General features: G+C 36.2%; 1 protein-coding gene across 10 annotated transcripts in view; it reads right to left on the bottom strand.

Moving 5' to 3' along the window:
* Nucleotides 1-22,487, bottom strand: part of LOC132115349 (AP2-associated protein kinase 1-like) — a 48,329-nt gene that overhangs the window by 23,133 nt on the left and 2,709 nt on the right. For all 10 annotated transcript variants that reach the window (XM_059523775.1, XM_059523777.1, XM_059523779.1 and 7 more), the window contains exons 2-8: nucleotides 6,434-6,552; nucleotides 4,233-4,341; nucleotides 4,015-4,157; nucleotides 2,710-2,831; nucleotides 2,538-2,619; nucleotides 1,760-1,892; nucleotides 263-366 (exon numbers count right to left, since the gene is read on the bottom strand). In XM_059523775.1, coding sequence (XP_059379758.1) covers nucleotides 263-366; nucleotides 1,760-1,892; nucleotides 2,538-2,619; nucleotides 2,710-2,831; nucleotides 4,015-4,157; nucleotides 4,233-4,341; nucleotides 6,434-6,552 — 812 coding nt within the window. The remainder of the gene's footprint in view (nucleotides 1-262; nucleotides 367-1,759; nucleotides 1,893-2,537; nucleotides 2,620-2,709; nucleotides 2,832-4,014; nucleotides 4,158-4,232; nucleotides 4,342-6,433; nucleotides 6,553-22,487) is intronic.

Here is a 22,487-nt window from a genome sequence, read left to right as displayed (position 1 = left end):
ACTCAATGCTTCCATTATGCTATCAATACTGCTCCGAGAGGGAGGGGCCTGTGGATGTGTGCCAGCTGGCAGCCACCAGCGACATTCCCCTTCCTGTGCTACTGCAAGGGATAGCATGAATTAAACAAGGATTAAGAAGTATGTGCCGGAATAAAGAACAAAAGCCCTGTGGAGTGTGAAGAACGGGTGAGAAGATCAGGGCAGGTGCACATGGTAGGAAACAGGGCGAGAGATCTTCACAGTGTGAATGAGCAGGTCTTACGTGGATATTCGGTACTGGGCATTCTTTCCGTGCCAGTTTAAAGGAGAAATATGACACCTGGTAGATATCTGGCCTTATGTCAGGGTCTGGCTCCAGCATGTAACCTGAGACGGGAGAAATTCAATCAAAACATAAAAGTGTACAAATTTGCTAACTCTTGAAAAATAGATTTTTCTTGTCCTAGAGAAAATGAAAATGAATTTTATTCATATAATTCTTTTTTCTTTGTGTTATATAAAGGTTTTAGGTAACACTTTAGAATAGGTAACACCTATTAATTGCTTATTAGCATGCATATTACTAGATTATTAGCCATGTATTAGTGCTAATTAAGAGCATATTAATGCCTTATTCTAGTTGACCTTATTCTACATCCCTAATCTTACCCAATACCTAAACCTAACAACTATCTTACTAACTATTAATAAGCAGCAAATTAAGAATTTATTGAGAGAAATGTCATAGTTAATAGTTAACAAGTGTTACCTATTCTAAAGTGTTACCAGGTATTATATATATATATATATATACAGTATGTTCTAATAATTCATCGGCCCATTGTCAGTTATTCTTTACTCATAATACACTATAAATGTAATACACTACGATTCAATAGGTTTAATATTTGGGTTCAATATTCTTGAATATTGACTCTTATGGTCGCCAAGGCTGCATTTACTTGATATAAACAGTACAATAAATACAGTATAGACAGGAATGTTGTAAAAAAATTTATTACAATTTTTAAATAACTAACTGCAACTTTTTAGCAGCTTTTAATTGAGTCACACGATCCTTCACAAATCATTTTAATATGATTATTTGCTGGTCAGTAATAATTTTTTATCATTATCCATACTGAGAACAGTTAACTTGCATGATATTTTTGTGGAAACTGCTGCATTTTTTATATGTTTTATTCTTTAGGATAAATAATGCTCAAAACAAATAGAAATAGGAAAATAGAAATCTTTTTGTAACATTATAAATGTCTTTACTGTAATACTTTGATTTATTTAATGCTTTAGCTTTAATAAAATAAAATATAAATAATCATTTTACTGATCCCAAAACTTTGAACCGTAGAGCGCATAATATTTTTTTCATACAAAACATTTAAATTCACAATAATCTAAACAAGACAGAAAACAAACTACTTTAATATTTAATGTGTGAAAAATAGCATTTTTCAAAAAGTTATGACTGTCCTTAGTTGTTCCACCACCAGTTTTGTGCCTAATAATACTTTTATTTTTATTAATGCATAAATGTACACACGTGAACAGAATATTTCTTGACATAATTTCCAATCAAGCTGTAATTTTTACCAAATTACATAAGTGAAAATACAGTAATACTTTAGGTTATGGATCACTATTAACTAGTCGCTTATTAGCATGCATATTGCTAGCATACTTGGCTAATTTTTAGTATTTATGAAGCAGATATTAATGCCTTATTCTGCGTGACAGACAAGCAATCATCAGCTGGACTTACGGATGAGAGCGTGCATGTCGTGTGAGTAGCGAGAGTTGTCTGGGATGGTGAAGCTGCCGTCACAGATGGCCACCTGACTCTCTCCAAACGGCAACGTGAAATAACACAACTTGTACAACAAGCAGCCCAAAGCCTGAGGACACAAATGAGCAGGAGTCATTAAACATCATATATACAGTACAGACCAAAAGTTTGGAAACATTACTATTTTTAATGTTTTTGAAAGAAGTTTATTTGATCAAAAATACAGAAAAAACAGTAATATTGTGAAATATTATTACAACTTAAAATGATAGTTTTCTATTTGAATAAACTTAAAAAAAATTTATTCCTGTGATGCAAAGCTGAATTTTCAGCATCATTACTCCAGCCTTCAGTGTCACATGTAACATCCAGTTCTGAAAAAATATTAAGCAGCAGAACTGTTTCCAACTTTGGTAATGAATCATCATATTAGAATGATTTCTAAAGAATCATGTGATAATGATCCTAAAAATTCAGCTTTGCATCACAGAAATAAATTATAATTTAAAGTATAATGAATGTAAAAACAATTATTTTAAATTGTAATAATATTTCACAATATTAATTTTTTTTCTCTATTTTTGATCAAATAAATGCAGGCTTGATGAGCAGAAGAAACTTCTTCCAAAAACATTAAAAATAGTAATGTTTCCAAACTTTTGGTCTGTACTGTATATATAATAATCAACTACAGAGACAAAAGCTTTGGCTGCTGCTGAATTGTTCTCTAGTACTCTTCACCTCTTTGACTCACCCATATATCTGCTTTAGTAGTGATAACTTTGCCCCCATATAGATTCACCATTTCTGGGGCCCGGTATGAAAGCGTAGTGTACCTAAACACACACACACACACACACACACACTGATATGTTCACTGATATGAACACGTAAAACTGTGTGTAAAGCAACAAACCAAAGCTCACTTCTTGATTTCTTCTTCTACGGCCGCCACACCTTCTGTTTGTGGATTCTGGGAGCGGTTAATGGCACTGCCAAAATCACACAACACATAGTGTCCTCTCTCGTGCAGCAAGATGTTCTCCACCTAAAGAGAGGACACACACTTGTGCTACAGTCACATATGCCCTAGAGTTTTCTAAACATCACAAATGAACTCTAAGATGGCTAACATTGTAAAAGGGTTCAAACATAATAAGCAAAAAATCTGATATTAAAGGAATAGTTCACACAACACATTTAAAAATATTCAAATTTGGGGCATCTTTTTTTTTAAGCTAAACCAATATTATTACAAGTATGCACATAAAAATAAAATTAAGAATAAAAAATCTATTCAAATTGATCATGTTAACTAAAATTAATGACTATGAATGCTACTTTGCTCTCTATTTGTTTTAATAATAAGTACAATCTGTGACTGTGCCAGACATTACTCCACTCAGAGAACATATACTGAATATTATAGTTTATTTAACCAATATTATCAACTAAACTCAGGACCTGAATTTCATTTAGGGAACCGTTTAGGTCTAACAGTAGTATTCAGGTACAGAAATATACAGAAATTAAATAAACTGTGAATTAAAAAGAGATGAATCCTTAAAATTAAAGTTACAAAAATTATTTGGTCAAAACAGTGATTGATCTTTTTTTTTTTTTTTTTTTTTTGATTAACATTAATGACAGACAGCAGAGATTTATTAGGCTGCTGTCCCTTTAAGACTGACTGCATCGATCAATATTCTGATACACACACGTTTTCTTTCTCAATCTTACATTCATTTAAGACAAAACCGAATGTTTCATGAGGATACCTGCCAGGATGGGCACTTTGACATCATTTTGTGTGTATTTAGCCGCTAAAGCTTAATAAGCTGCAAAAATAACTCAATTTGGTATCATTGAGGTGTTTGCAAAACACTCAGAAAACCAGTGTGGAGTCGCTACAACCGAATGATGTAAAAGGACTTAAAAAGGTGTTTTGTGATGATGCAATAGTGATTAAAGAGAGAAGACGATGTGTATATGCCTGATTCCGCACCGACCCGATTAAAAATGTCTTCTATGGACAGAAATATACTTTTCCAAAACTTCTTGTTTATTGACTTTTCCAGGCCTGGAAATTGCCGTTTTGAAATTTGATCACTTTCAGGTGTTTCATGACCATACGAACCCTGCACCTATTCATACGGGTTTGGAACAACATGGAGGTGACTATATGACAGAATATTTTATTTCTTAGAATATTAAAGGTGTAGAGCTCATACCTTGAGGTCCCGGTGGATGATGGGAGTTTTGCACTGATGTAGTCGAGCAACAGCTTCACATGTGTCACAGAAGATCTGCAGCACCTCCGTCTCGCTGAATCCTGTCTGCAAGCGCTGGTTCATCAGGTTCACGACCTGGCCACCTGGATTATCACACACAAACACTGCACAGTAGGTCCAGACCACCAAAACCTCTGAATCTCAAATCACATACTGACCTCGACAGAAGTCCATCAATATGAGAACTTCCCAAACCTCTCCTGATCCTACAGCTGTGATGCTGGAGTCCAGGAAACCAACGATGTTTTTGTTACCCACAAGATCCCTCTGTTCAAGAAAACCAACACATTTAGACAGGAAAAAACTATCTCTATGAACGGCAAGGAAAAAATAATATGAACAAATATATGAATACTATTATATGATGAAAAGTGACAGTAAAAATATCTGTAAAGTTACGAGAAAGTCCCATTTCAAATAAATGCTGCTCTTCTTTTGAACTTTCTATCATTGTTTCCACAAAAATATTGTGCAGCACTGTTTTCAATGCACAAAATCTTCATTTTAGGCTGATTTCTGAAGGATCATGTGACACCGAAAACTGGAGTAATGATGCTGAAAATTCAGCTTTGAATCACAGGAATAAATAATATTTTCAAATGTATAATCAGTTCTTTTACAATAAAAATGGCTGTCTGTAGTTGTTAAAGGTACAATTTGTAAGATATTTGCAGTGAAATATCCAAAAACCACTAGGCTAGTGTTATATATTTTGTCCATCTGATTAATTAACAATATCTCAAATTCTCATCTAAACAGTGACACGGTGCAGTGCAGTCGCCTGTCAGTGATGTCAGTTAACCTTTTTTACCGCCTTTACTGACGCAGAAACCACATGACAACAGTGTCGTGGACAAATGCAGAAGTAGCTTCGCGACAAACTTCAACTAGAAAGAGATGCCGATCTCGCTTGTGTTTTACTCGACAGGTGCATCGTGTCTCTAGACCCGCGCGAGGACGCGTCTGATCCATAGTCTGATCGCGTCTTTGCATTGACTTTGTATGTAATCTACTCGCGCAAATTGTTGAACTCGCGTTAAATCCATGATTTATCTTTCCGTCTGATTGATGACCGTCAGCGGTTGGGTAGAAGACAACAAATCCCATCATTCCACGCTCCTCCTTAGCGTCATCAAACCACGCGATTGTTATTGTTTTGGTAGTGCGCCCTCTAGTGGCAGGTCCTACAACCTGTACCTTTAATACTAAGCAACTATTGCATTCTTATTTAATAACTTAAAGATTCAGTAGAAAGACTCCCGACTCAATCTTTGTGTATACCCGTGATTTAGTGTACAAACAAGTACTTTGTAATGATTTTAAATGCCTGGAATGTGAAAGCTCACTTAGTTTTCTGACCGTTTGCTAAAAGCTCAGACAATGGGTCTTTGAGTCGACTAAGTCAATGCTAGTTTTTAAATGAAATAGCTTAGCTATTCAACGTCCTTTCAGATCGACTCATTCATTCACAAATTTGAAATGCCCCTGTTAGGGGTCTATTTAGGAGCGCACTGTGAGCAGCTGCTCATTTGGAAACAGAAAGACCGTCTGTAATGCTGAAACAGTGCTGACATTTTCCTCTTGTCCATTTAGTAGGGCTCACAGCGAAGTACGGCGGGTTTCCATTCTGAAGTCAGTCACGGAGGACACGAGTGACCTTTACCAGCACTGTACTGTTCTCAGCACTGTATTTACAGCCCCACATGCGAACCCAAGAACAGGAGAGCTCAAATGCATGGCTCTGTTTTGAAGGTCTAATCCCAGTGGTATTAAAAGGAGCTAAGACTCGTCCAATTGGATGCACTGTAGTGACCGTATCTGAAGCCATGCAACATCTTTGTGTCAGCAACAATATATATATATATATATATATATATATATATATATATAGCCAGTTGATTTTTAATCCAAAAATGAACTCTGAAGGGTTTTATGGATATCCTCCGGTTTCATTTTCAATAAAATCGACAACAGAGGTGCAAGGTGGCACCAGCTCATTTGTTTGAAACCAAAAAAAGGTTATAATCATCCTCTATGTTGTCACTCAAAACATCTTGGACAGCAATGACAACACACTTCTATAGTTCTTGTGCATTTTGTGACCAAATGTCATTGCCCTTGATTAACTGCAAGATTAATAAAATGATTAATAAATAGGTCTTTAAACAAGTGCATTGGTGAAACGTATGGAGGACCAGCCAAAACAAGCATGAACAAGCCCACAATGGCTTTGTCCATATTCCTCCTCCTGAACACAAAGTCGTGTCTTCATGAAATTTGCTAGGCATCATTTTGAATTTGGGGACATGCCAATTTTACATACGGCAGGTGAAGAACCATGCATTAGGGAATGTCTCACCATAATCTGAATTTCCCTCTTGCATACTTGAAGGTCATGTTCATTGTTGACATACATTCTCTTCAGTGCACAACGGACGCCCTGATGAGTCCTCACCAGAAAAACGATAGCAAAACCACCTGTGGAGAGAAAACCAACAGCCTGAAACTCTTTAAACACAGGACAGTCGAGCTACTGAGAGCTCACATGCAGAGAAAGGCAAATCTATCTCATTTGTGATTCAACTAATGTAACACAAGGAACACAGACAACCTTTGTGCAGGGAAATAAGGAGGCATTGGACACTGGTTCCCTTGTGCTATAAGACCAACCGTCAGTGGCACACAGTACATAATCATGTAATTAATAGGTTAAACTCATTTTAATGATGTTAGGCCTGACAGTAAGAGTAAGCACAAGAACTCACAAAAAAACCCTTGTCTGTGGAAATGCAACTCCCTGACCTGACTAAAGGAAATTTCATTTGTGCCTAATGATGCATTACAATAACTAATGCTCATACTCTGGGTTAGCAATTTAAACCAAATCTCTAACTCCCAGTGTTAAAGTCCAACAAATAAGTGTTGATTTTTATTTGAATTAATTGATTTTATTATTTGAACGCAGAACTGTTCAGCTGTGCTGCTGCTGCGGGACAATAAACACTGCACGGTTTATCAAATAAAATTGAAAGTGCATTAAAAATAATTACAAATTTTGTAATTTATAATTATTTGTTTAAATAGTATAAAAAAAAACACTTTTGTGTTAAGCACACTACAGATGTTGATTAAAAAAAGCTGATTAAATCAAATGCTAGGGCAGAGCATATACACAAACTCATTGAAAATAACCAAAACAATCCAAGGTTTTTATTTAGCACAGTGGCTAAGTTAACAAATTACCAGACGCCACCTGATTCAAATATTCCACCAACGTTAAATAGTAATGACTTTATGAATTTCTTCACTGATAAAATAGATAACATTAGAAATACAATAGCGAATGTAGATTCTACAGCGTATAACACTTCAGTTCCATCCATCGCACCCAAAGATAAACTGCAGTGCTTTACAAATATAGGACAGGAAGAGCTAAATAAACTTATCACTGTATCTAAATCAACAACATGTTTATTAGATCCTGTACCCACTAAATTACTAAAAGAGCTGTTACCTGTAGCCGAAGAACCGCTTCTCAATATCATTAACTCGTCGTTATCTTTAGGTCACGTCCCAAAACCATTCAAGCTGGCGGTTATCAAGCCTCTTATTAAGAAACCAAAACTAGATCCTAGTGTACTGGCAAATTATAGGCCTATTTCAAATCTTCCATTTATGTCTAAAATTTTAGAAAAAGTTGTGTCTGCTCAATTGAGCACCTTCCTGCATAAAAATGATCTGTATGAAGAGTTTCAGTCAGGTTTTAGGCCCCACCATAGCACAGAAACTGCACTTGTTAAAATTACAAATGACCTGCTCCTTGCGTCAGATCAAGGCTGCATCTCATTTCTAGTCTTACTTGATCTTAGTGCTGCATTCGACACCATAGATCATGACATACTCATAGATCGATTACAAAACTATACAGGTATTCAAGGGCAGGCTCTAAGATGGTTTAGATCCTACCTGTCCGCTCGCTACCATTTTGTTTACTTAAATGGGGTGTCATCTCATTTATCATCAGTAAAATATGGAGTGCCACAAGGATCCGTCCTAGGTCCCCTTCTATTTTCAATATACATGTTGCCCCTTGGTAATATTATTAGAAAATACTGAATTAGCGTCCACTGTTATGCTGATGATACTCAGCTATATATCTCAACGAGACCAGATGAAACTTCCCAATTATCTAAGCTAACAGAGTGTGTTAAAAATGTAAAAGATTGGATGACAAATAATTTTCTCCAATTAAATTCGGATAAGACAGAGATATTAATTATTGGACCAAAAAACACCACACAGAATCTTGTAGATTACAATCTGCAACTAGACGGATGTACTGTTACTTCCTCTACAGTCAGAAATCTGGGTGTTATATTGGACAGCAATTTGTCTTTTGAAAATCATATTTCCAATGTTACAAAAACTGCATTCTTCCATCTTGGAAACATTGCCAAGCTACGAAACATGTTATCTGTTTCTGATGCAGAAAAGCTAGTTCATGCATTCATGACCTCTAGACTGGACTATTGTAATGCACTTCTAGGTGGTTGTCCTGCTTCGTCAATAAACAAGCTACAGGTAGTGCAAAATGCAGCAGCTAGAGTCCTTACGAGGTCAAGAAAATATGATCATATTACCCCAATTTTACAGTCTCTGCACCGGCTACCTATTAAGTTCCGTATCAGTTACAAATTATCATTACTTACCTATAAGGCCCTAAATGGTTTAGCTCCTGCGTACCTAACTAGCCTTCTACCACGCTACAACCCATCACGCACCCTAAGGTCACAAAACGCTGGACTTTTGGTAGTTCCTAGGATAGCAACGTGACCTCAGAGGACCCCAGATGATCCTAACCTTAAATCAACAAACAGAACTAACAATTATTGCTACATGTGTGACTGCATCATATAATTATTATTAATTAATAATATTGATAGTTCATCATCTAGCTGACTACGTCTTGTATTTTTATTATTATTATTATTTTTCTAAAATCCTGTCAAACGTGCACAAACTACTAGCTACTACTAAATATTGTAGAAACATAATTTTCTGTAAAGTTGCTTTGTAACGATTTGTATTGTAAAAAGTGCTATACAAATAAACTTGAATTGAATTGAATGCTCCATGAAACAGTATAAGCACACATACAGTACACCGATCCCTGCAGAGAGCCGCGAGTCAGATTCAGGCTGTGCTCAGATAAACACACGGAAAATAGCAATTACTTCAAAAACAACAAACCACGCCTGTGCCCTTGCAGCGACACACACACACACACACACACAGTGCCCTCGGACGAGGTGTGGTGTAGCAGTAAGTAAATGGAGAAGCTGATTATGTAAGGATCTATAAATAGCACCCCACTATCTTGTTTACAATGAAGAATCTGTAAGAGGGAGGACTGAGAAGCTTACTGTACTCAGAACTGGAGCATCTTACAGGAATACTTAACGTTAGACGCTCGTTAACGTTAACTCGGGTTGGCATGAGATGACAAATGTACATCTAATCTTTCAACTTGTCGAGCTACTAAAGTAAATTTGGTTACTTCCACAGAAGAAAGGGACATGGCATGGGAGTTACTCTTTACTGTACAATAAATGCAGCCTAACAGACCTGCAGAGTCGAGTCATTTTTATAAGTTCAGGACAGTAATAAACAATAATGACCAAAAATAGAAAACTACTCACTTGCCATCATTTATTTCTTTGTTACAGTGTTTTTTTTTTTTTTTTTTGGAAAGCTACTTGGAAAAGCTTTAAGTAATATTTACTTTATTGAGACACACTTGAACGCAATATTCTGTTGTTTCAATGGTTAACATTTAAACCAATTTAAATAAAGGAGTGGAGTGTGTTCATATTCATGTTTTTGCCAACATTTGTATTATGCATTGTGTTGTATGCAATTCATAAATAAATGTCATGAAAATGGTCTAGAAGAATAAAATACAAAAATAAATAAATAAATAAATAAAATAAAATAAACCTGTACTATATTTTCTTTTAATAAGTACAGGGCGCTATGAAATCCATTTTATATTTGTTTTTCCAAAATTCTGTTTTATTTTATTAATAACATTTTATTTTTCAGGACTCCTTTTTAATGGTTTTATGTTGATTTAACTAAAATCATGAAACTTTTTCATGAAACTACAATTTAACAACTCGTGTTTAGGGCCCCATGAAATGTTTTACCTTCCTCACCTTATGATTTATGGTTATAAATTATGTGTTTTAGCATGTCTAATTATTTAAATGCATAAAACAACTTTTATTTATTCTTCCAATAACTGTATTTTATATATATATATATATATATATATATATATATATATATATATATATATATATACGTATAAATCTTTCTCAGGAATTCTGTGTTGTCATTTTAATTTTTCACATTTCATTTTAATTTAATAATTTGCAAACAAAGGGGATTTATTTATTAAATTAACATTAACTTTAAAGATTATTAACTACACATTATTAAAATCAAAAGTTGTCCTTTTTAACATTAGTTAATGTGCTGTGAATTAACATGAACTAACAACGAACTAACAAGTGTGTTTTGAATTACTAACATTAACAAAAATTAATAAATGTAATAAATGTATTGTTCATTGTTTGTTCATGTTAGTTAATACAATAACTAAAATTAACTAATGGAAATTTGTGTTACCTTAAGCGTTACCTTCAAACTAAAACATGGATTAAGTATTGTGTGATTATTCCTGAAAAAATGAAGTTTAGGTAGTAGTTGTAGTATTACATACAGAACATTTAAGTAATATATTTCTGGCACAATGTCTTCAAGTTAAACCAAACTTTTATTCAGATTTTTTTAAACTTTTTTTTTTTTTTTTGTGCCACCTCTGAAACAATTTTACTCTTGGCTGGACCTCAACAAGCTCCTCTGAAATCAAGCAGTGTTGTCCTCAATCTAGAGACAGAGGCCATCTAAAGCACATTTCTATGGCTGTACATTGATGTTTCTGTGCCACCTCCATTGTGATGTGATCCCTGTGTCCCAGCATGCACTACTCCGGTTTCTTCACTGTGTCTCACATGCCATTTCTCTATTGTACAGTTTTACAGAGATAGAAAGATACAATTACATGTTTCCAATACTCAAGAGCAAATGATGAAATTGTTGAACAATGCTAAGAGACATTTCTCTGTCCTCACAGATTTTTAGATCATTTCATCATTTCTGAAGTGGTGATGTTGTGGACTTTGTAGTTAGTCAATCCATTTCTATTATGGCACTTTTCCACTGCATGGTACGGCACAGTCCGGTTCACTTTTGGGGGGTTTTCCACCGGGTACAGTACGTGGTACTTTTTTAGTATCACTTCAGTTAGGTTCCAAGTGAACCATTCAGTTAGAAAAACATAATGTGTAAACTCTGCTGATCACAGATTGGACAGAGTGAATTGTCACAACCTGAACTTGCCAGTGTTGCCAAGTCTGCCATTTTTACATGGATTCGGGCTACCTTAACACTGTTGCCCTGGGTTGTTTTTCATGTCCGCAGGTTTAAGCAACCCCAATAACGTGATATTTAGTCCCTAAAAAGCCCCCACCAAAAACGTGTATTTCACCCCACCCGAATGCAATCTCCCTTGAAACATGATTAGACTAGCTTTGGGCTAGTTTTGAGTAGCAGTTGGGTGGATTTTGTTGTGAACAGTGTTCGGAAAGTTACTCTGAAAATGTAATCAAATTATTGATTATTGATTACGGATTACTCCTTACTTATTTCAAAAGTAATTAGTTACATTATTAGTCAAGTTACATTTTCTCCATGAAATTTATGAAATCCCAGCATACACGCTCCTGATATATATTATTAAAGCATCAACATTCACAGAACACTTATTTTTAACTAAAGCAAGCAGCTGCACGCATGGTTTGACAGAATGCAAGCAAAGAGCACTGCATTTATAACCTCTAAAAGACACCTCAGTTCATCGCAACCACACAAATCTCTGTTATAACAATATAAATATATGCATAATGAATCTTTCATAATGTCTACAATTTGTGTGTTATAATGAAAGGATCCGTGAGCAAGCAAATTTCAGCACTGCATTGCTCAACGCTGCAAAGATACTGTGCTATAGCCTAAATAGAAACTCTGCATACGCTTGCGCCTGCTAATCATTTATATTTTATATTAGTCCATGTTACTTTTGTGCAATAGATGAATAACTATTTATTTGTTTTTAGATATATTAGATTATTCTATTCTATTTTGCGGGAGTCCCATGAATCATTTTATTCTCCCGCATCCTGCACACACAAGTGTCCACCCGCGCGCACTAGCACTCACCTATCAAGTCTTGTCCCGCACCGCGCTTGGTTGCGTTGGGTCTCGCAGAAGCAGGTCTCTAATCCACTGGCACTTGACTCGTGCGTGTGCTACATCCTTGTTATAATCTCTAGAATAGATTATAAAACACTGCATTCTGTCAGCAATGTAATGCGACAGTAACGTATAGAGACCTCAGCTTGTAAATTATTTACTATTTAGAAAATTATAACACGTTAAATTACTCAGTTACTAAAAAGGTAATCAAATTACAGTTATGCGTTACTAATGCTTTACTGCCTAACACTGCTTGTGAATGCATGGCAACCCTGCTTGCTTGTGACAATGAAACACAACAGAACCGCTAGATTTAAATCTGCACAGCCGCAGTGAAGGATTGAACGCAACTGTTTTGAACAAGCGCACCTTTTTGGTGGGGGGGTACAATGGTGGGGGTACAATGTTTGCAATACAAGTTGTTTACACTGTTAAAGAGTTGCTTTATAATGCTAAGCATGGATAAAGTAAAAAAAAAACTATTTTGACATATGATGGAGCATTTTTTTGCAAAAATTTTACATCCGGGTTCGTACAAGTTTCAGACAGTTTTTTTTTTTTTTCAATCTTGGCTCTTCATGAAGTAGACGAGGGTGGAACTCCTTACATGGGTATTTCTCCTGGAAAAACATGCCTGTGCATGCATCGACCGGAGTGAGAGCGCGCCCATCAACGAGCTTCATCTGGCGCCAGCGCTGCACGGGACTTGCTCGGGAAGTAATTCTCCAAATAATTTTCTTTTTGGTTTAAGTCAAAGATAACTTTGTTCAGCTTCCTAAAAGAACCCGGCGTAAAGTTGTATCTTTCTTTTATAAATATGATAAAACTAAAGACTTTTTGGAGATATGAAGGATGCAGTACTACTCTATAGGTACTCAAGATTAACATGATATTAGGTGAAACTGTGTATGCCCCCTTTAACAACCAAAAAGTGTCTGTTGAGGAAGTACAGATGTTCCTCTCGTTGATAGCAGTGGAGCGGAGAGCGAGAGATTGATGGGGTGACGCGGAATGAAAACGTTTTTCAGGAGTCGCAACAGTAGAGGCGGCGCAACTAAGGCCTAGTCCACACGGACACGGGTATTTTTATAACCGGAGTTTTTCCTCCTGCGTTTAAAAAAAAAATCCCGTCCACATGAAAACGCCAAAACATGCTATCAAGCGCTGTCAAGAGCATGCCACACCAGCAAGCGGCGATATAACTCAAATTGTAAAGTCACCTTGGCCAATCAGAAGCAGTCAGCAGCGCACAATCTGACGTCAAACACAGCGGATAACGGCTCACACTCTGACGTCGCAAGGCAAAAACCCCGGTTATACTGTCCACACGACAACACTGCAACCGGCGTTTCTGAAAATGCTCACCCTGGCCGTAGTTTTCAAAAATGTTCGGTTTCGGTGCCCTGAAACTGCGTTTTCGTGTGGACGAAAGGCCGAACCGCGTAAAAAAAGTCACGGTTATAAAAATACCCGTGTCCGTGTGGACAGGGCCTATAACGACATGCGAATAATCCCGCCCACACTATAACGATACTAAACTGCAGTAGAAACGCAAACTGAGCTGTACCACGCAGAGTCGTACCACGCAGTGGAAAAGCGCCATTAGTCTGACCCATTCTGTCCATTTTGCAAACTAGTTGTGAACATGAAAAATGGCCATTCTCACAATGAAATGGTAATCAGCCCATCATAACATGATGAAGACACCTCATCTCACTTGGCATAATGAAAGAGCTCAATGAAAACACAATGAGCTAAAATAGGTCAAATTCAAACATTTGCAGAGTGATGCAGCGAAATCCCCATATCTTTTGAAAAAGGACAGTACAGGACCTTGAAAATGAAGATATCAAAAGTTTTTTAAAAAACAGAATGTAATAGGATATTGAGATGTCTTTAGTAATTCTTGATAGGAACTTTGGAAAAATAACATTTTAATATTTTCAACAGGGAAACAAGATACATTTTTCCTGTCACGAGAAAGAAATATCAGCTAGGGATGGGCGATATATTGCATGCGATTGTCACGCGCATTTCGTCACAAGCTACGCAATATCACGTTCATTATCGAAGACGATTCATCTGCGATAATGAATGCGATATTGCGTAGCTTGTCAGTGATCTACGGCTCTGTCTATTAAATGCCGCTCCATTTGAAAGCAGGTGATGGCGATGTACCGCTAATCAGGAAACCAGCTTTACTGACGAAATCCGCGTGACAATCGCATGCAATATATCGCCAATCCCTAGTATCAGCAATATGCAAAGTGACCCACATTTGGTTCCTGACCACTGAACCTGTGTACAATTTAACACTTTACTCAAGGAGCCACATTTAAGATCTCAATATCTCATTCTCTGATGCTGAAACTTCAAAATGAAGAGTCCAAACAAAAAGTTTGTTAAGACCTACCATCTAAAAGAATATTCAGATATCTTTAATCGTTCTTGAGTTAAAGGCATGCAAACTTTGAAGGAAAAACACAGGGTCGACACATGTGCTCTTGAAAGCTTCATCCATGTCTAGTGTCTGCTCTATTTTTTCCCATAAGTTATGGCCAATAACAAATACTCATACCCTCTCGCTCACAAGTGTTTGTCAAAGCGACCATCTGTTGTTGTTGCAGTCTCTGCCATTTTATTGTTGTTGTTCTGTCTCCTTTTGTTTTCTACTGTAAAACAGCAGCCTGGGACAATGTTGCCACCTTGTAGAGTATCTGATTACTGCAGAAATTATTCATTGCACATAAATGCACATGCACGTAAATAGTGAAGTATACTTTGGGCTCAATATGCACTGCATTCTCAGCGATGACACTGGGGGCGCTGAATCTGGCTTTGTCAATTTTGTGGAAGCTCAACACTCTGAAGAGAATTAGTTAAGTTAGTTAAAGGGGTGTTTGATTATGATTTCAATTTTTTTACTTTAGTTAGTGTGTAATGTTGCTGTTAGAGCATAAACAACGTCTGCAAAGTTATGACGCTCAGAGTTTCAATGCAAAGGGAGATATTTTCTTTCAAAGAAATCGCCATTTAAGGACTACAAAAAATGGCTGGTAGGGACTACAAAGAGCTTCTTCCTGGGTTTGTGACATCACAAACCCCGATGTTTTCATAAACCCCGCCCCTGGGAACACGCAACTACCCATAATGGTAACGGGGCGTGACATTTCCTGGACAACGTGCACTAAACGGTTAGTTAATCACAAACACACTGAGCCCGCTAACCAATCAGAGCCCATTGCTTATTTCTGAGGGAGGGGCCTCATAGAACCAGAAACTAAACAGACCGTTTTGACGAGAATGAAAACGGCCGAGTAGAATAAAAGGTAAAATATGTGAAAATGTTTTTTTAGTTTTTTTTTTTTTAAACAAAGGATAAACACGTTACATTGCACCGCATAAACACAATCAAGCATTCGAAAAAAGCTGATCAACCACCCCTTTAAGGTTTATACTTCTTAATACGGCTGTGTAATTTGGGGAGAAAATAGTTGTTTAATAATTGTTTTTTTGTTTGTTTGGAATAAAAATTTTGATTACAATGTGATATTGTATTATTCCCCTATAAAAAAATAAAAAAACATTTAAAGAAAAATAATACAATAATAATTTAACTTCACATTACAACTGTAACGTTTCTTAATTTCTTGACTTACAAATGTTAGCCGGTTTCCATCAAACCTTTATTTTCTCTTTTGTATGTATGTATGTATGTATGTATGTATGTATGTATGTATCTATGTATTACGTCAGCGGTTCTCAACTCCAGTCCTCGCTAGGGTTGGGTACCGAAACCTATGGAACCGGTATGCACCTAACCAAATCAAAACGCAGATTTCGGTGCCTCTTAAATGCCTGAGTGATCGATTGAAATATTTGTCCTGGTTCTCCAAAATGTACACAAGAAGCATAGGCTTCATTTGTTATTCATTTTTAGTGCGGCCATAGCATTTAGCTCCCTAAACTGTACTTAAATTCGCGATTGCCTCAGAGTCAGTCCACTTAAATTTCATATAAAAAAAGTCGGCAGACCGGTCTCCTCTCCGTCTTTCAGTGTAATCCGCAGACCGTGGCGGAGCAGCGCGAGCGGACTCAAACAGAAACAGAGGACACAAGGTGTGTTTATCGACAGATTGTTAGATTGTTAGTCTGTATCTGTGCAGTTCTTTGTCATAAATACATTTTACAAAAGGTCACGAGGGAGCAATCCGTTTCCCATCTACTGTAAAGTTTTCCCTCCGGTTCACCGCTCATCACACCACAGCTGTTTCCTCCAGCAAAAATCTAATGGCCTCTAAAGTTATAAAAATCTAAAGTTTTTTCACCCCAGAGTGTACCTGGACAAAAGCTGTTTTAAATTCAATGGTTGGTCACACCAAATATTTATTTAATTTAGTTAATATAAGTTAATTGATTAATAAAATCCATTTATGACAATAATTTTGAAAGCATTCTTACTTTACAGTGCCTATAACTTCTCACAGTACTGTAGCTTTGGAGGCAGGTTTCTTAAAATGTCTTGAAGACGTTGCTACAGTTCTTCTGGCTTTAGTTTCATCATCTCAGTTTCATCTGTTTCTTCATGTAATCACAGACAGGTTCGATGATGGTGAGATCAGATCTTCATGTGGAGCACCAGCTGTTGTCAGACTCCTTGTGCATTCAAAAATCTCACTGGATTATTATTAAAATTAATGGCAAAATGAATGTTTGGAAATGTAAACTGATATTTCCTACTGACACAGTACAGCAAAAGATATACATAACTGGCTTAAAACCCTTTTTTGGGGTGAAAATAATAATGTGCCTAAGACTTTTACACAGTTCTGTACTTTACAAGTGACATTGTTGCTACTTTATAAAGAATGAGCATACAGTCATTCACAGAACTGATTAAAGACAGTGACAGACAGCACTCATCTTAACTAAATATCAGAGTGAGTGACAGAGATACAGTAGAAACATTATGTGTGGTTTTGTATTAAACAATGACCCAGATTGTGAAATACATTTATTAGCCTTAGAGTAAGGGAAGCTTGGGAAATGAGAGCATATAAGGAGCGTGTGAATGCTATGGATTTATTTTAAATATTTTTAATGTTCTTTAATGTTATCCATAGCTTTTTGTGGCTCTTTTTATTTTAATATCAGTTTCAGGCACCGTTTAAGCACCAGTACCGTTTTAAATGTATCGAAATGGCACCAATATCGTAAAAAACTCTAGTCCTCGCACCCCCCAGCTTTGAATATTTCGCACATCTCTCTTTGCTATTACACCTAATTCAGATAATCAGCTCGTTAAAAGTGAGATATGTGCATGAACTGTGTTCCCATTGACATGGTCTCTATTACAGTGTTAATCGCTCCCTACTTCCTGAGCAGGGGAGATCTGTTGAAGTTTACTTCACTTGGAACATTCATTCACAGATTTGCACTGCCCAACATCTTCACACACGGACAAGTGTGACATCATATACCTCTCTAAATAAATTCAATTTAAATTCACATCTCGCACACTTTAAATGGAACATATATGTTCGCTTCGAACTGGAACCATGGCAGAATATCCTGTGATGTCCACTTCGCAGGGCACTTACTGTACATTCGAATAGAACAAACGTCTGAAGCCATAAGAGAAACATACAAAAGGTGCAGAGCAGGGAGCGTGAGGACAGGAATTAAGAACCGCTGATGTAAGTATGACAAGATGGTTTGCCGTAGGGCTGTCACTTTTAGTTCGAAAATCGACTGCACAATCGATCGGACCAACCAAAAAAAGTTTCAAAAATGAAAATAGGGAATCGATTTTAACCAAATATGTACACTATTAATTTTAAAATAATTAAACAATTAAAAAATATAGATGTAACAAAACTCACAAACAAGCAGAAAAAGAAAATAAATGTTTTTCTTTTGTTATGGCAGCCGTATCCTCTGCACATATATTTTTTCGAGAATGTTGCACTCCTGTTGCTGTTTGTTATTCTGCACGAAACTGCATGCCAATAAATAAGAAATATTGCTGACTTGTGCGTTTCCAGCGCTCTCTTTACGTTCGTCCGTTATTTGACGTTGAAAAAGGAAACGTCTTTTTTTTAGACATGGAAAATCGATTTTACAATCGATTCAATGAACGCTTATGTCTTAAAAATAGAAAATTATTTTTTCACAAAAGTGACAGCCCTAGTTGGCACATATGCTCTATATACTCTACATACCGATAAAGTACTGGTAAATTAGGTTTACAGATCATGTTTGAACCGGACCTTTTCCAAAATACCGGTAAATCAGTTCATCAAAGAGTTTACCGGTATTTCAATGTGAATGGTCTCTTAACAGTAAAACAACAGAACACTGTCACTTGTGTGTGTCAACAGTGTATATAGTGCAAACTGCAAAGTCAATCTGGTAATTTTATAATTTACAATGTGTGAAATATAATTTTAATGTGTGAAAGGGGCTACTGTTTCATCCACTGGACTATTCCTTTAAGAAAGACTCAACCGGACAAGACCAGACTAAAGCGAACAAAACCCACTAACACTAATCGATGGAAACAAATACAGCAGCACACACTGAGGATGTCAGCTGAAGGCCGACAGATGGCGGCCACTAGAAACATTAATGAATAAATCAGTTGCTGACTATCTATTATTCACACACACACACACACACACACACACACACACACACACACACGTCCCATTCAACTTTCAGAATGAGGCAAAGACGCTCTCTGATGGCAGTCTGATGTCTACTCAATGACAAAAACATCAACAATCTCCCCAGAACCTCAAGACATTGAAAGTACACGAGACTAGCGTAGGAAAGCTGTGGCACATATGGTGCATTCAAAGTTTGTATTCATGAGTTTGGAAGTCGCAATTATGATGTCAGGTGCATTCAAATCACTTTGTTATGAACACGATGGCGATGTACCTTTTCTGAATCAAAGTCTATAAAATCATGAATAGAAGGAATGTGCATCGAGTTTGTTTTCACTTTTTTATTGTATTTATGAAGGAGCTGTAAATTGAATAGTGTATTCTCAGAATTGTACAATACAATGAATTTTAAGGTTTAAAGGGAGCGTGACCAAAAAAGTTTGAAAACCACAGCACTAATGTTAATTCTGAACACCATGTTGGACAGATAGCATGCAATTTGGAACGCAGCAAATTTAAACAGCTAGAAATTCTGGAACTAAATAGAATGGACTAACCTCACGATGTTTGAGCAGTGTCTTGTCAAGTTTGAAAATAAATATGTAAATTTGGACCATTTATTATTATTTTAATTGTAAGTTAATTCATAATGCCATGTAATGTAAAGTAAGCCTCAGGTTTGATCTTCTCAGTTGTTCATCTCAAACGGAAGATCAGATGCAATGTGCAATGCAGTGTAGGCTAATTTTGCATATTCGGCATACTACTTTCTTAAAAAAATAGTAGGTTGTATATCAATGGGAACATTCCCTGCACATGTGTCTGCCCTCTTTAGTGATGTGGCATGCATGTATCAAATAACCTCAGGCCATAAACATTCCTAAGGCCACAGAAATACAAACGTATCTAGCAACTGTCTCGGATCGAGCCCAGAGCATATGGGTGACACTCACAGCTGTTGGCATTCGGTCATCCTGTTTAAATTAAGATCATGTAACAGACAAAGTATGCGCTAAAGTTATGGGTGGAGATACACACAACCTCTCAGTTTTATGTAATTAATTGAGCCAGGTCATCATTTCAGTGTCTTCAGTGTGTTGATCCAATTAACTTCAATCCGCTTGTACAGTTCAGAAGACACTCAACCGCTGAGCTTCCCATAATGAAGCTGCTGAAGTCAAGCATCATCGCAGAGTTAACTGCAGCTTTAATTAGCCTGAAATGAGCCTACAGTTGCATCTGTAGATTGGATAGTTAACTCCTAAATAGTTATACTTAGCATATTAATTTAAATAATCAGTTTTAATTGACATTTTTTGGGTTGACCATCCATTTAAAGGGATAGTTCACCCAAAATTAACTCCTCCCCCTGTGTCTTTCTGAACCTGTCAGACCTTCACTCATCTTTGGAACATAAATTAAGATATTTTTGATGAAATCCAAGAGCTTTCTGACCCTCCATAGACAGAAAGGGGACTTCCATGTTCAAGATCCAGAAAGTTAGTAAAGATATTGTTACATTATGTGACATCAGTGGTTTGACCTTAATGTTATGAAGCTGCGAGCATACTTTTTGTGCACAAAGAAAACAAAAATAACTTTATTCAACAATTTCTTCTTTTCAGTGTCATCCTTTGCCATGTGTTCATAAGAGTAGCATGACGCATGTGTGTGATGATGCTGCGGACACAGAACTTGCGCTGTGGCTTGTTTCCAAGCAGAGGAATGCACATACATGCGTCGTGGTACTGTTGTTAATGGAGGAGACCGATATATGTAGTACACATATCGTACATACCATCTCTTACATACGTTTTCATATGATCTGCTTATGCCCCACTGATTGTTTGGTTTAGGTTGGACCTCGGATGCATTTTAAGAATGCACTGATATATCAGCCAATAATTAGCCGATAAAAGCAATTATTCATACTATCCGTCAATTTTATTTTTTAAAGCATTCGATGATCAGGGCTAATTATATCCAGTCAATCAAAAGACCAATTACTCTGAAACATGGAAAACATGTTGATATGGAAAGAATTGAAGGTATTTCTCTCAAAATGGTGTAATTTATTATCATTTATTTGAAAAAAAAAAAAAAAAAATCATCTCGGCAGATGACACTCTAAATGATCGGATATCGGTATCGCCAATGAAGTGTTGTATCAGTGCATCCCTAGCAGTGGTGTCGAATATATTGTTATTTTTGCTTTCTTGCTCTCTCTTCTGTTCAATAGCGGGTTCATGCCAAGAAATCTGAAACATATGAAAAATGTTTTTCTGTATTGTTTTACAATTAATTTAAAAGTACACCTCATTATCTTGTTCTAGCCTTGTTATAATTATGGTGTCTTTCAATTAAAATCAAAAATTGTATGCCATTAATTATGATTACTCCGTTCAAATTGTTATTGGGATTATTAATTACCGTAATCACAATTTACACTGAATTATGTTTATTAGAGCACGACCCATATATTGTTTTGACAATATTATCGGCCGATATAAGCCTGTTGCCTATATATAAGTGATGGTGAAAATGCCGCAGATATTAACATATAAAAAGAACATAAACATAAATGGTTACAGAACATAAAATCAAATAAAATGCTTGAAATGGTGAAATTACTTGGTTTTAGGGGCTGCACGATAATTGTTAAACTGATAATCACGATTATTTTCATTACAAATATAATCACGATTATTAATATTGATTATTCTATCCTGCTGGGAAAAAACCTTTTAAACCCAGCCTAAACTTAGCTGGTTTAAGCTGATTTCCCAGCTTGGTCAAACTGGTTTTAGCTGTTTGTTCCAGCTGGTCTCTCAGCCTGACCAGCTAAAGAAGTGGTCAAAACCCCTCTAAAACCAGCCTTCTGACCAGCTTTGACCAGCAAAGACCGGGCTGGATGACCAACTAAAATCATTCAACCAGCTGTATACTGTAACCTAAATATAGTTCCTTTATCCTATATATAGTACCAGTCAAATGTGTGTATACACAAATAGGAAAGTGTCCAAACTTTTGACTGTTACTGTACTATAATATACACAAACAATACTGGCCGAAATATCTGTATTGGTCTTTTTTTACTCCACAATATCGGTATCGGTAAAAAAAAACAAAAAAACATATCGATCGGGCTCTAATGTTTATACCATAGTTTGATGCAACTGCATGCCGTATTTTTATATGAAAATAAACAAGCTGAAAACACTCTAACTGAAAAACATTAAGTGCTTCTCTATGGTATTAAGCCTCAAAATGCCATTTGATGTTATTTACATTGGATTGGTTCTTTCTAAAATAAAATAAGTAAAAATATAAATGGTATTATAAAATTAAAAAAATGTAAAAACCCTT

Source organism: Carassius carassius, chromosome 34 (assembly GCF_963082965.1).
Source record: "Carassius carassius chromosome 34, fCarCar2.1, whole genome shotgun sequence".
NCBI lineage: Eukaryota > Metazoa > Chordata > Actinopteri > Cypriniformes > Cyprinidae > Carassius > Carassius carassius.
The sequence above is the reverse complement of the archived record's forward strand: the minus strand, read 5'-3'. Positions and strand labels throughout refer to the sequence as shown.